General features: G+C 34.5%; 1 protein-coding gene across 1 annotated transcript; it reads right to left on the bottom strand.

Annotated features, from left to right (window-relative positions):
* Positions 1-1,117: 1,117 nt before the first annotated feature.
* On the bottom strand, positions 1,118-13,678 carry ube2j2 (ubiquitin-conjugating enzyme E2, J2 (UBC6 homolog, yeast)). Its single transcript, XM_056449135.1, has 7 exons — positions 13,511-13,678; positions 12,595-12,725; positions 8,822-8,862; positions 8,639-8,741; positions 7,888-8,026; positions 3,654-3,734; positions 1,118-3,581 (listed from the first exon to the last, which is right to left on the bottom strand). The coding sequence occupies exons 2-7, from the start codon at positions 12,723-12,725 to the stop codon at positions 3,297-3,299; spliced, it is 780 nt and encodes a 259-aa protein (XP_056305110.1). The 5' UTR covers positions 13,511-13,678; the 3' UTR covers positions 1,118-3,296.
* Between the last annotated feature and the right edge of the window lie 1,394 nt (positions 13,679-15,072).

The following is a 15,072-nucleotide window of genomic DNA, read 5'->3' as shown; positions in this document are numbered from 1 at the left end:
ACATTTAAAGGCTTGACTAGGTTAATTAAGCAAGTTATTGTATAATGATGGTTTGTTCTGTAGACTATCGAAAAAAAAAAATAAATTAAAAAAAAAAAAAAAATATATATATATATATATATATATATATATATATATATATAGCTTAAAGGGGCTAATAACCTTGACCTTAAAATGGTTTTTAAAAAATTAAAAACTGCTTTTTTTTCTGGCCGAACTAAAACAAGTAAGACTTTCTCCAGAAGAAAAAAATATAGCAAGTACTGTGAAAATGTCCTTGCTCTGTTAAACATCATTTGGCAAATATTTAAAAAAGAAAAAAAAATTTTAAGGGAGGTTAATAACTCTGACTTCATCTGTAGATATCTACACAAAACAAAAGGGGTGCCCAAACTTTTTCTTAAAAGGGGCCAAAAACAAAACCTGATTGAGGGCTGTGATCAAAGTTAAATATACCACACTGTATTACATTAAAAGTGCCATGTGTAATTTCCTAATTATTTTGCTATTATTTTAAAATAACTAGCAAACGTTGCTTTAAAGATTTTAATGAATGATTCAGTATTATTTTTTAACATCGTAAAGTGAACTTATTATAGTAAAAAAAATTTACAATTAAATTTAATACACAATAGAGTTCAATGCTGAATACACTCGTCGAGTTGCTCCTGCCTTTGTGCATTGTACTCTATCTGTCAAGTTTACAGACTTACATTTTAAAAGTTTGATTTATTTACAACATTTAACTGAAACAACTCATTTTGATTGTTGTTTTTGTAGCTTTTCAACTAAACAAAGAAACAAAAGGTTATGTTAAATTTGAAATGACGATCTCTGTCAAAGGCATTCACCCCAACCAACTTCCCATCATTCTCCCACTCATTTCAGATGGGATGGCGAACCAAACCAAAGGTTACCATGGGCTAACTTTGGGCACCTCAGACACACACGCGCAGATACACACACACACACACGCACGCACGCACGCACGCACGCACGCACACACACACACATGCACGCACACACAAACAGAACAGAACCCGCCTGCATTAACAACTGCCACTGCATCACTAACTTTCCAAACGCATCAACAAAAAAATCTGAGTTAAATCACACATTCTTTAACAGAATATTATTTATTCAAAATGTAAACACAACATGACTACCTCTGATTACACGCCCTTCTAAAGAAAAGGATATTGATCAACAGTGTTCATGGAGGTGCTGAAAAAGATACGACTGCTAGTATCCGGGTAATCAGAATAGTTGAATTGGGGGAGGAAACCAGAACAAACTGGCACAATGAGAGTAAAAATTCACTCCGAGTCAAAACCAGCAGCCAGCGACGCAACCGTTCTGACCCAGAAAGAGATGTCTTGGGGTGCATTCGGATCTCAGCGAACTAGACTTTGACTTGAAAGTCTTCGTTGTGAATTATTTGTGCAGCTCAAAGTACTTGTCCAAACGAACACAACCAGAGATCTTACAGTACAACAGGAAACGCAAGAACTGAATGCATATCTGCCCGCCTATGTTCATAATAAGAATTTCAATTTATTAAGAATTATTGCATAAATCACAACCCTCGGAAACAAAAAGAAGTGCTGTGTATCGTGAAAGCCAAGTAGTGCTGCTGACAATCCTACATATTGCACGAAAAAACAATTTATAGTGTTACATGTCCGAAAAAAACTAAAAAGAATGAGTTCATATAGTTTTCTTCTGACCAACAGTGACCCGCTCTGAAAGAAAGTTAATGTACACTTGGAGCGCCGCATCACAGACAAACAAAAGACAAATAATTCATTTCACACCGCTGCTTTCCTGGCCTAATAGGTTGTTACGGCTGGCGTAGCGCAAGCGAGCACAAATGCATTTAAGAAGAAATTTTCCATCGGTAAAGCACGTTTACAGTCGAGCCATGTCCAGGAAATAAAATACTCTGGAATTATCGTCACAGCAATAAGTGATGCGACAACCATCAGTATCTTTTTTTATTTGTTTTTGTCTCTAAGGAATGATTGGACTATTTTTCTCTTGCAATCTTCCGCATAAAAACTCTGCATCCAGATTTTAATATCCTAAAGATCAACCAGAAACTTAAGCCAATCAACAAAATGCTGATTTGGGCTCAAAAGAAAAACAAAACAAACAAAAAAAAACTAAAGAAAACAAAAAGAAAACAAGACAAAACAAAACTAATAAACAACATGAATCAAAACAAACTAAAAAAAACAAATAAAACAAAAAACAAAAAACAGAACAAAAGAACACAAAAACAAAACAAATAAAAACTAAAGAAAAGGCAAAACAAACAAAACAAAATAAAACCAAAACATGACAAAATAAAAAGAAAACAAACCACAAATCTAAAATAAAGGAATACAATAAACAAAAAAGACAAAAACAAAACACCAAGAAAAACAAATTGAAAAACAAAACAACAGATAAAAAAAGAAAACAAAAAAAAAACAAGATGACAAAATCTTGAATCCTGAAGACAAAACAAACAAAAATCAAGCAAAAACAAACCACTAAACAAAACAAACCAAAACACAACAAAACAAAATCGAGACACTAATCAAAACATAAAAACAACAGATTAAACAAGAACAAAAAAAGACAAAAAATTAATAGAAGAAAACAAGTCATAAAAACATAAATCATAAAATAAAACAAATCAAAACAAGACAAAACAAACAGAACAAACCATAAAACAAAAGAAATTAAACAAAACACTAATCAAAACAAATCAAAAAACAAAAACCATTAAAAAACAAAACAAATAAACAAACAAAAACAAATCGAAAAAAACAACAACAACAGATAAAACAAAAGACAACAAAAAACAACAGACAAAACAAATTGAACAAAAGAAAGCAAATCATAAAACAAATAAAAAAACAATAAACAAAAGACAAACAAAAACAAAACAAAACTCAAAAACAAAACAAATCAAAAAAGCCCACTCCAATTGAATTCACGGTCATATGTAGTTGGCTTCCTTTGGGAATTGGGTAAGGTCGAAACAAAAATTAGCTTTTTAAAAAAAATTTCCCTACATGTTAATAAAGCCATCGTTTCACATGACCCCCGACCTTCGAGTTACGTGAGATCCGGTTCAGCCGCCACTGTGGAGGAAATCACCAAGCTCTCAATTTCATTAATGGGACACTGCTTCATTTTTATTTGGTTGTGAGAAAACCCCTTTTTTGATTTCTCGCTACCTATTTTGGTCGTGAGAACGGCACCAGCCTGTCATCCCGCCTGTAGGTCGGTCTCTCTCATTGGCCGGTTCATTCCTGCGCGATGCTCCGCAGAACGTACTTGACCGTGTAGGCGAATGCAGCAAAGCCTACGATGACGAACAAATTAGCAAGCGCTCCACCCAGGAGTCCATGGTTTCGGTTGACCTGCTGAAGGTCGGGGGGGTGGTTTGCGCCGGGCGGCAGGTGCCCGTTCAGGGGCAGGTGGCCGTTTTGTGCATGATGGGCTTCACCGTCCGGCACCACGTCGGGAAGCGGCAGCGCCTGCGAGCGTGACCTGAGCTCCTCCTGCATACGCTGCTTCTGCTTGATTTCCTGTTTGAACAGATTAATATATTGGTTAATAATGCGCTTACTGCTCATGCAAACATCTGGAATGATACTTACTTCGACAACATCTGGAAAGAGTTCGCAAAAGACTTTGTCCTTGATGTTGAATGCAAGACTCTGGGAGGCCAGCTGTCGTTTCTGCAGGGACACATTCAGAGAAAACATGCTGTTAAAATTCATCCCCACATCTTTTTTGGTCCTGTGTTCACATTCTGATTTTTTTGGTTAGAAATAACTCAGTTCTTTGCGAAGGTTTACGATTGTGTTTTACTCTCTGAGCCAATGATAGCAATTTTTAACTGGTCAGATTTTCTGGACACTCAACCGAAACGTACGGTTACCTGTTCAGTAGGACATGATCATAGCTAAAAAAAGAGAAGTTATCCTTTGTTTCTGGAAGAAAAATGTTAGGCCTCTTTTTTCTGACTGACTTCTTGGACTCACCTTCACTTTACATTTGGAAAGAATTAGATATACCACTTCTTGGAACTCGATTGATAAAATGTGGGATCCAGTCTTTTTTTCTAAAACACCATAAAGACTAATAGTGTTCTTTAATTTCTGAAGATTTGAACGTTTTTTTTCCCTCTCTCTTTACATCTATTGCTGTGTCTTTTGTATGTCTTTTATGTCGCCATTTTCCCTTGTTTAATGCTTTTATTTAACATTTTGCACAGACTATTGTTTCATGATGGGTTTGTCTGTCTGTACATTGTTTTTTTATGTCTGCAAAAACTAAATAAAAATATTCAAAAATTCATCCCATTTATATTCTCCTTTGTGCACTTTAAAACAGGGTTCCACTTTAAAGGTTCAGGACACCCTGGAGCACTTTTTGTTTTGCATTTTTAACAGATTTTAACAACGTCAGCAGCTGTTAGCTTTATTTGTGGGGAAAACTGGACAATTTTGAGCTTTGGCAGCTAATTTCATCTTCTAGGTTTAAAATAATTTTTGGGGCGGGATCAAAATCAGTGACGTATCGCGAATCTGCTAGTGGAGTGATGACACGTCATTTCTCATTATTATTCATAGCGGAGCTTTTTCACCTATAAGACCCTGCTTCTTAATTATTCAAGAGCAAAGCTGTTGGTTTGCAGCAAGCATTTTTGTCAAGAGAGCTGTATGAGAATTGAGGAATGGCGGACTTTGTCTTTTATCTGTTGAGTTTGTTGCCATTCAGACACATCACCTATATCCGTGCTGCCGTGTTCGTTTCAAATCCTCCAGATTACCCACAGGGTTAATGGTTGGAATAGGGAGACCTGCTCGACTGCTATCCACTGTGTCTGCATTCAGACACAGGGTTTGATGAGGAGAGAAGTCCTCCTCATTTATAGTGTTTATGTAAACACGGTTATCTTTATGATGATATAACAAACTGTGGTTATGTATATGAAATTAGGAATAACATATGTAGCAGGAAATTAAATTACCTACTGTTTATTTCTTTGCATTTTAACTTGATCATGCGTCAATCATGCGTCTCCTTATGGTTTGTATTATTTTGTGAACCAACTGACAACAGTTGTTCGCTCCCCTCTTTTTCCTCTGCTCTGCCAGCCATGCCCACTCCTCCCTCTGCTCACAGTGCTCCACGCCCATCTCAGCGCATTGCTTGAAAAAAATTCGGAGGTAGATTTGAACTGAAAAAGGGGGGTTTTATGGCCCTTTAAATATCAATATCCCAGTCTTTTCCCCGACTAAGAAGATAAATTTTCATGAAATCTTACGAACAAAAGAAAATAAAACAGGTTGTCCCTATTAATAATATAATATTAACATTATGTTAATAATATAATATTAAAATAATAGATAAAAGTAATAAAATAACAGTAAAATGATTTTAGCTTATCACTTTAATAGCCAGTATTTGGACAAGGGATATTTACTTCAGATTTTGAAAACAAATAATATTTGATAGCTCAAAACATTCTATAAAAATTGCATTTATGAATGAAAAGTAAAACTGAAAGCAAAAAACTAAAATGCCTCACATTACATGACTTTCATCAATGCATTAAGGCATGCAGACATGATCAAGACGATCTGCTGCACTTTAAACTGAATGGGGAAAAACGGTGATTTAAGTGACTTTGGCATTGTTGTTGGTGCCAGGCGGGCTGGTCCGAGAGAACTGCTAATCTACTGGGATTTTCACACACAACCATCTCCAGGGTTTACAGAGAATGGCCTGAAAAGGAGAAAATATCCAGTGAGCGGCAGTTCTGTGGGCAAAAATGCCTGGTTGATGCCAGAGGTCAAAAGAGAATGGCCAGACTGGTTTAAGCTGATAGAAAGGCAACAATAACTCAAATAACCACTCGTTACAACTGAGGTATGCAGAAGAGCATCTCTGAACACACAACACGTCCAACTTTGAGTTGGATGGGCTACAGCAGCAGAAGACCACACCGAGTGCCACTCCTGTCAGCTAAGAAGAGGTAACTGAGGCTACAATTTGCACAGGCTCACCAAAATTGGACAATAGAAGACTGGAAAAACGTTGCCTGGTCTTATGAGTCTCGATTTCTGCTGCAACATTCGGATGGTAGGGTCAGAATGTGGCATCAACAACATGAAAGCATGGATCCATCCAGCCTTGTATCATCGATTCAGGTTGCTGGTGGTGGTGTAATGGTGAGGGGGATATTTTCTTGGCACACTTTAGGCCCATTAGTACCAATTGAGCATCAGTGTTAACGCCACAGTCTTCCTGAGTATTGTTGCTGACCGTGTCCATCCCTTTATGACTACAGTGCATCCATCTTCTGATGGCTACTTTCAGCAGGATAACGCACCTAGTCATAAAGTGTGAATCATCTCAAACTGGATTGGAATTATGAAATTTGAATTATTTTTAATTTATAGCCATATTAAATTAGATAGGAATATCCTTTTATAAATACCATATGTTTTCTTGAATTAATAAAACAAAGAGAGCAGGCACATTTCAATGGTTAATATAGGACTGTATATACGTTTAAAAAAATGTGTATTGCATAGCTTTTTCTGTCCATGTTTTTGACAAATATGTTCTATTATAGACACTTAGGCCCAATTCTACCCCTTAGCCCTTCCCCTTACCCCTACCCCTCGTTTTGCACGTTCACGCAAAGGGGTAGGGGTGTCCCAATTCTCTTTAGCTTGAAGGCGTAGAGTAAAGGGGAAGGGTAGATACCCCTTCAAACGAATATTTTTCAGGACCACACTCGAAACCAAAGGACAAGAAAATTTCCCAGAATACATCTGCCACAACTGATTTTTTGAACATCACAATGAGTTCACTGTATTCAAATAGCCTCCACGGTCACCAGATCTCAATCCAATAGAGCACTTTTGCGATGTGGTGGAACAGGAGATTCACATAATGGATGTGCAGCCTAATGCATGATGTCATCATGTCCATATGGACCAAAATTTCAGAGGAATATTTCCAGTACCTTGCTGAATCTATGCCATGAAGGATTAATGCATTCTGAAGGCAAAAGCGGGTCCAACCCGGTACTAGTAAGGTGTACCTGATAAAATGGCTAGTAAGTTTATGTAGTAATCTAGTCTATGACTTTAATATGATTGTATGACAATAAAAAAGCTCATGATTTAAAAAAATTAATTAATTAAAAAAAAGGAGGACTACTTTAAAAATGTATAATTCTTTTAAAGGTGTAAATAAAGATTCTGTAAAATTACCCAACCAAGGAAATTACTAGTGAAATTGCCATATAACTATATTAGTGAAATGGCCATATTCTCACTATTTTATCCAATTTAATATGGCTATAAATTAAAAATACTTCCAATTTTATTGACATTATTAAACAACAGACATTGGACAGAAGAAAAAAAAAACTAACTAACTAGAACTGTTATAAATATAAATATTAAATAAATTAATATATTTAAACAACTTTTAAAAAATATATAATTAAACAACACTGATGTGAACTACAGTTTTAAAGTGTGTGTACCTGAAGTTGCTGAGACTTTTATTACAGTGTGTTGAAGTACTTTCCAAACAAAATGAAATATTAAGTAGGGGCAGAGCAAACCAACGATAAGAGCAGCCTGGTTAAGAATATGGTGGCTGAAGCCATCAAACTGACATCAACAGAAGGACCGCCACTCCAAACGCGAAAGCAAATGGTCAGACTTTGATTGAAGATTACCAAAAAAAAATTTCAATGGATTGACTTGCACTGATTAATTGTTTACCTAAACAACAGCATCCTCCGCTAGCAGAATTTTTAAAAAAGTTTTATTATTTCACACAGACACCTGTCACACTCACTGTGAAGTCAGAGGTTTCGATACTGCCGAGAGTCGGGCCTTTTTCCACCATGAAGCTCAGGAGGCCGGTTAAAATGGTGGATACAGACCACGCAGGGTTCCACGTGTCAGGGTGAAAATCTGTGATGGAGAGACACAGCCTGAAAGAGAAAGCAAGGTATTATGTAGAAGAAACGGCAGTATTCTTCTGACTCGAGAATGCGAGAAAGAGCTCTAGAAGCTGATTGGTTGAAATAATTTTCCAGTCAATCAAAAATTCACATTCAGCAACAGCTATGGCAAATGGGCTATTCGGACAGCAACCTTTTTTCTCATGGTGATATCTGTAGAAAAACAAGTCTCCACAGCTCCTTAGTGATTAAACATGTTTTCAGATGAAAATAAATTCGAAGTGGACGGCTAAGTTTGTAATCCTATAAACACAGAACTGTGTGTTATACTAGTAAAAAGCTCCTTTAAACATTTATATATAAAAGGTTATTCAATTTTCAAATTCAATTGCAAAGCATATTTTACACCATGCACCTAACCACACGATGAAGTAGTGTCATGGCAGCTAATGAGTTTACTTAATAAAGTAATCATTTGATGAAAGTTTTTATTATACAGGAAACCTTCTTGATAGCAATAAGGCCCTCGCAGGTGTGACAATAACAATGACAATGAAAATCAGCTGAAACTATGCTGATGAATTCCTTTGTTTACAAAATTAAATAAAAGACTTGATAAAAAAAGAATACCAGTTGGTTTACCTTGTGTTGCATTTAAATCTGCCGTTGGGTGTGATCATGTATATGCTCGGAGGCTTGAAGGGAAATTCCCGTGGAAAAATTAGTTTGCCATGATAGTAACCACCTATGAAAAGTAAAAGAGAAATCGAAATGAAGCCCACATTGGACAACTCAATTTTTTAACGTGAAATTAAAGGAAATCACCTTCATATGGAGTTTTCTCAGGGCCACGAACTAGATAATGCCTGAAGGAGAAGCAAACCCAGAGGTGTTAACATCAGCTGTTATTACAACCACTAATAAGACATTAATATTGTAAAATAAAACATAGGTGTATAACAAGTGATAAACCTTCTGTTAGAGAAAAGCTACCAGTGAATATGAATTGTCATCTAAGCTCCAAAAACCCCAAATTAGCACGACAAATGAAGTCAATACAATTAGTGTACGTAAATATCAGCAAGTTCCTCACTTTTTCTGTTAATTTGTACCACTCCTATATGAAATTGCTTTGCATTATGTTGTGATTTGTGTAAATAAGATTCTCACGATATATGTAAAATTATGATTATTGTGTTAATAGTATATGTAATGCCTGTATTGCAATGAGGTGTAGTGATGTGCCAACATCTATGTGCGGCAAGCATAGGGTGATCATGCAAATTTCACCAATCAGATGAGACTTTACTATCTTTATATCCACATTTCCAGTAGCTTATATTACATAACCCTATTGTAAAATGTGTACATCTTGACATAGTTTTTTATGTGTGCCTGAATTGGATTTAAAGAAAGAGTTCACGCAAATATTTAAATTCTGTCATCATATACGTACACTTTACTTCTTCAAATCTTTATGACTTTCTTTCCTCTGTTAAACACAAAAGAAGATATTTTGAAAGATGTTGGAAACCTGTAACCATTGATTTCCATAGTGGGAAAAACAAATACTATGGAAGTCAATGGTTAACGGTTTTCAGCTTTCTTCAAAATACCTTTTCAACAGAAGAAAGAAAGTCATGAAGGTTTGGAACCGCTTGAGAGTTAGTACAATTTTAATTTTGGGGGAACTATACCTTTACTTAGATCAGAAAAAATGTATGTCATCATTATTTTAGTAAGATCATTACATAAACATACATACATACATACATACATATATATACATACATACATACATACATACATACATACATACATACATACATACATACATACATACATACATACATACATACATACATACATACATACATACTATACATACATAATACATACATACATACATACATACATACATATATATATATATATATATATATATATATATATATATATATATATATATATATATATATATATATATATATATTTATATATATATATTTTAAATGGATAATAAAAGAAGCATTTTTGAGGAGAAATGTTAAATTAAGAGAAATATTGTTAGCGCAATACTAAACAATACAGCATATTTTCCTAGTATCATGCAAATGCTCATATGCTTTATTATTTGCTTGCTATTATATTAGTTCCAATTAAAGGCATTATTATTATTATAGCTATGATACTAATTTAGAAGACTTGTGATGTCAGTTTGAGAGCTCAACAGCATTTCTTTCTGTATACATTCATTACATGAAACCTGATTGATAGATTGAAGATAAAAAAAAGGCATAAAAATGAAAGTATATAGAGATCCTAATTCAAACCACAATGCAGCAGCCAACAGAAAGTCAATTATAAACAAAATGTGTGTATGTATTTATGATATTTTTGTTTGTATGTTTTTTATGTACACTAAGGCTGCATTTATTTATGATTTACATGATCAAAACTCATTCTAATTTTGTAATAACAATACTTTATCAACTTAAGGTCAAATATTAATAATTTATCAACATTTTGGTAACACTTTATTTTGGTGGTTCATTTGAGTATTAGTAGACTGTCTGCTTAATATCCGTTGATACTGCTGCTAAACAGACATTCAACTGTCATTTAACCCTAGCCACAACCTAACAGTCTATTTATAATCAAATGAGAATTAGTTGGCATGTAGATACAATATAACTTAAATTCAACAAACGGACCATCAAAATAAAGTGTTGTGGAAACATTTTTCTTAATAGAATCTTTTTTTTTTTATAATATTATAAATGTCTGTCACTTTTATTCAATTGAATAAAGTGAATTAATTTGATTACATCTGATGGCCTTACCCCAAACATCTGAATTGTAGTGCATTACAGTTTACATTTAAAGATTAAGAGAAACAGCTTAACATCAACAACAAACGTTTCTTGAACACCAAATCAGCATATGTGAATAATTTCTGAAGGACCGTGTGATACTTGGGACTGTGTGACACCATGTGACACCATGGGACTGGAGTAATGATGCTGAAAATGTAGCATTGAATCAGAGGAATGAATAACATTTTAGATTATATAAAAAACAGCATTATAAGAGTTCCAAATATTACAATTCATCCTGTACTTTTGATCAAATAAATGCAGCCTTTGTATGCACTTCAGAAACGTACAAAAACAAATGCTATTACTTAAAACTAGGGCTCCACAATATATTGTTTCAGCGTGGATATCGTAATGTACTGTGCATATCCACAGTAGTCAGCATCGCAGGATGTGCAATGTTGAGTCGGAATCATAGCTGACCACAGTACTTCACACTGCAAAAATTACTTACTTTAATCATTTTTGTCTTGTTTTTAATCCAAATATTTAAAACTTCTTAAATCAAAAAGCATTTTCTAGACAAGTAAAAAAAAATATTGTTTGGTTTTCAGAAATAATAAGTGGAAATTAAGAGATTTTTCTTTCTCTTAAAACAGGCTATATTATCTGCTAGTGGTGCGCTATATAAATACACATTACATTACATTCTTATTTCGAACTAACCGTCATTGTGAACTATTTATGAGAAGAAAACAAAATGCTGCTTAATTTAGGAAGTAAATCAAATTTTGGTCACTGCTAAATTTTATAGAGTGAACATTTATTATTTGCATGTGTACTTTAAGGCCTGTGACTATTTCAATTACACATTTCAAGTGTGTTTAAAATATTCAGGCACAAGAAATGATGTTTGGAGGAGTAACAAAGATTATTTGTATTTATTTATTCAATAGAAACGATACGGTGTTATTTTATATTTGATTATTGAATTTCAGAACCTGAATACTGTTAGACTCCTCATAATAATCCAAAATCGAGCTATTTATGCCATCTGGTGAAATTGTATTCATATTGCAATATATATTTACACAGTTGAAGCCACAATTATTATCCCTCCTGTGAATTTTTTTTTCTCTTTTAAATGTTTCCCAAATTATATTTAACAGAGCAAGGAATTTTTCACAGTATGTCTGATAATATATTTTCTTCAGAAGAAAGTCTTGTTTGTTTTATTTTGGCTAGAATAAAAGCAGTTTTTAATTTTTTTAATCCATTTTAAGGTCAAAATTATTAGCCCTCTTAAGCAATATTTGTTTCGACAGTCTACAGAACAAACCACTGTTGTACAATGATTTGCCTAATTACCCTAACTTAACCTAGTTAAGTCTTTAAATGTCACTTAAAGCTGTATAGAAGTGTCTTGAAAAATATCTAGTAATATATTATGTGCTGTCATCATGGCAAAGATAAAATAAATCAGTTATTAGAGATGAGTTATGAAAACTATTATGTTTAGAAATGTGTTGAAATAAATCTTTCCGTTAAAAATTACGGAAAAAATATAAATGGGGCTAATGATTTTGACTTAAAAAATTATATATATATATATATATATATATATATATATATATATATATATATATATATATATATATATATATATATATATATATATATATTGTAGATAAACATAATTTCTTAATATCAAGATTGTGCAGGCCTACTCAAAACCTTTAGCTTGTAGTGTATAAAATAATAAAGGTTTCGAAGGAAATGTACCATTCCAAAATGTTGGAGGGCAGAGGTTCAGCACAGATGTACGGGACTGGATCTTTCTTGATGCGCAAGTAGTCCTGTTTTAGCCGCTGTGTTGCTGTGGTTGGGGCCCTCTTGTTTAAGTTGTTGCTCATCTGTGAAATCACACGGCACTCTCAGTTACACAATACAATCCCCAACACTTCCTAAAGAACAATATTTACAAAAACACATAAAACCTGCACTCAAAGCAGATTTTTGCTTAAGTACTTATTTTAAATTAGCTGAAACAACACAATGCTTGAGATTTTTTTGGGGGGAAACTTAATTCTATGTTCAATCTACTTAAATGTGTTAACTTGATTTGATCATGAATGAACTGAGTTGAACCATGCAATTTTTACGGTGTGCATAAACAACGCCACTAAGACTATGTTTATTGACATCAGATTGTTTAGATTACCATTAAGAAAGCAGCTTGTCATCTATGTAGAGCCACAAAGTGAGATTACAGCAGTCTTACATTGCGTTCCCAATACAACTAACGTTAACTGTACACATTTGATTACACAACGACAGACGTTTAAGCAAATCACCAGAACTGTTGTGCTTGTTATAACAGTACGGTGGCATACCAATTACAGAATGGTTAGCATACTATTAATCAGAAACAGTGACCAAAATAATAGAATAACAGTGACAACCTGGAGAAATAATGGTTCAATAACAACAACAGAAGTAAACAGTGCGCTTAAACGGAGACACTGACTGCGATTCAAAACATAGTGAGCTGCCTATCTAGATATCAACATTTAGCGTAACGGGAAGTCTACTTATACATTAAGTACGTTACAACAGATGCTGTCTGGGTAGACAGTTTACTAGGCTTTAAAACACAACATGGACACAGAGGGTGGATTTTGAAACGGCCCGGTCCTACCTCTTTCAACGCCCTCCACGGGATCGACCAGGGTCAGGTTCTGGTGATATATCGATATCCCTTTATTTCCGAGTGAACACGCCCTGGATAAACTTTCAAAAATAACAAAAAATGTAGCTCTTCGGCTAAGGTGAAATTGTCATCTATCCCCCATGCCAATATGGCCACCGCAACACCAGGAAGTGATGATGTATAAAGGGAAAATAAAAGTTCACAATAGCGTTCGGCCGCTTTTCACAATAAAAGCCTCATTAAAACACGCATGTAAAATGCAAGGACTTTGACGAGGAGTTTACAAGCTGGATTAGTTATGACATATGAAAAAAAGTATTTCATTCACCTCAGTCACCAGATTATTTCAGATATATAAAATAAAATTCCGTTATTTAAATGAAACATTATTTATACATAACGTATAGGCGAATTACCTGTTTGTAAACATTTAGGATGCGCGCGCATCGAGGTTGCAGAAAAAAACGGGAGTGCTAGCTTTTACAGCGAGGGAATGTCATCCGATGCGGTACAGAGTTTGTTGTTGTATTAGAGATAAGTTATATTGATTACACATATTATATATATATATATATATATATATATATATATATATATATATATATATATATATATATATATATATATATATTATTAACATAATGCTTTCAGCATATTATAACAGCTCATTACCCAGTGATAAGCAGTTATTCGGCAAAATTCTCATTAAAGTAAACAGCGTTCGTCTGAGGTCCATTTGCGATAGCACCCTCCCAATAGATACGGAGCTATACAGGGCCTGGGTAATCATCAACAAGCAAAACAACTGCATTCTGACAGCAAACTGGACCTGTATGGCAGGGTATGGGAACTTACACTTTTACATTTCATTCTTAGCATACAGTGTCCGCAGTTAAATTCACCATATTTAACTGCTTTTGCTGAAATCATTGCTGCAATCAAAAACGAGTAATGTGTATGATTCAGCATAGCGTGAACTTACCTGATATAACATGAGAACTGCAGAGTCCAGCATTTCTAATTAGGTCGTCACTTCATTCAGCTCTTCTGATGGTGGTTGGCATTAAAAGCAGTGTGGTGTAGGGTAAAATTTAGGTTTTTGAATTTGGCATCCTACTACACAACACAACATGTTTGCTATTGCAACCGGCCTTTTTTTGCAACCAGTATGCACGGTTAAACCCATGTGACGTCATGTGTGACATAGGTTCGTAAATCCCCTATAGAATAAAGGGGCCTTTGCTACAGCAATGTGTAGGTCTGAAGAACCGACTCATAAGAGTCATTCATTCAGACTGATCTGGTCTCACTGAATGCTTATGATTCATCATGAAGAAACAGTTTGTAAAGATAATTCAATTGGTAATCCGACCTAGGGTGCATTTCTGAATACCATCGTTAGCCAACTAAGGTCGCAAATTCTGATGTTACAAACATAGTTCGTTGATTTGGTGTTTCCCAAATCCGTCGTTCCAATGATATTGCATTACAAACTGCGTTGCAAACTTGTATGCTTGCAACTACACCTCTGGAGCTGTAGTTAGAAACAT

The sequence above is a fragment of the Danio aesculapii genome, chromosome 23 (assembly GCF_903798145.1).
Source record: "Danio aesculapii chromosome 23, fDanAes4.1, whole genome shotgun sequence".
Classification (NCBI taxonomy): Eukaryota; Metazoa; Chordata; class Actinopteri; order Cypriniformes; family Danionidae; genus Danio; species Danio aesculapii.
This window is presented reverse-complemented; position numbering and strand designations above follow the sequence as displayed.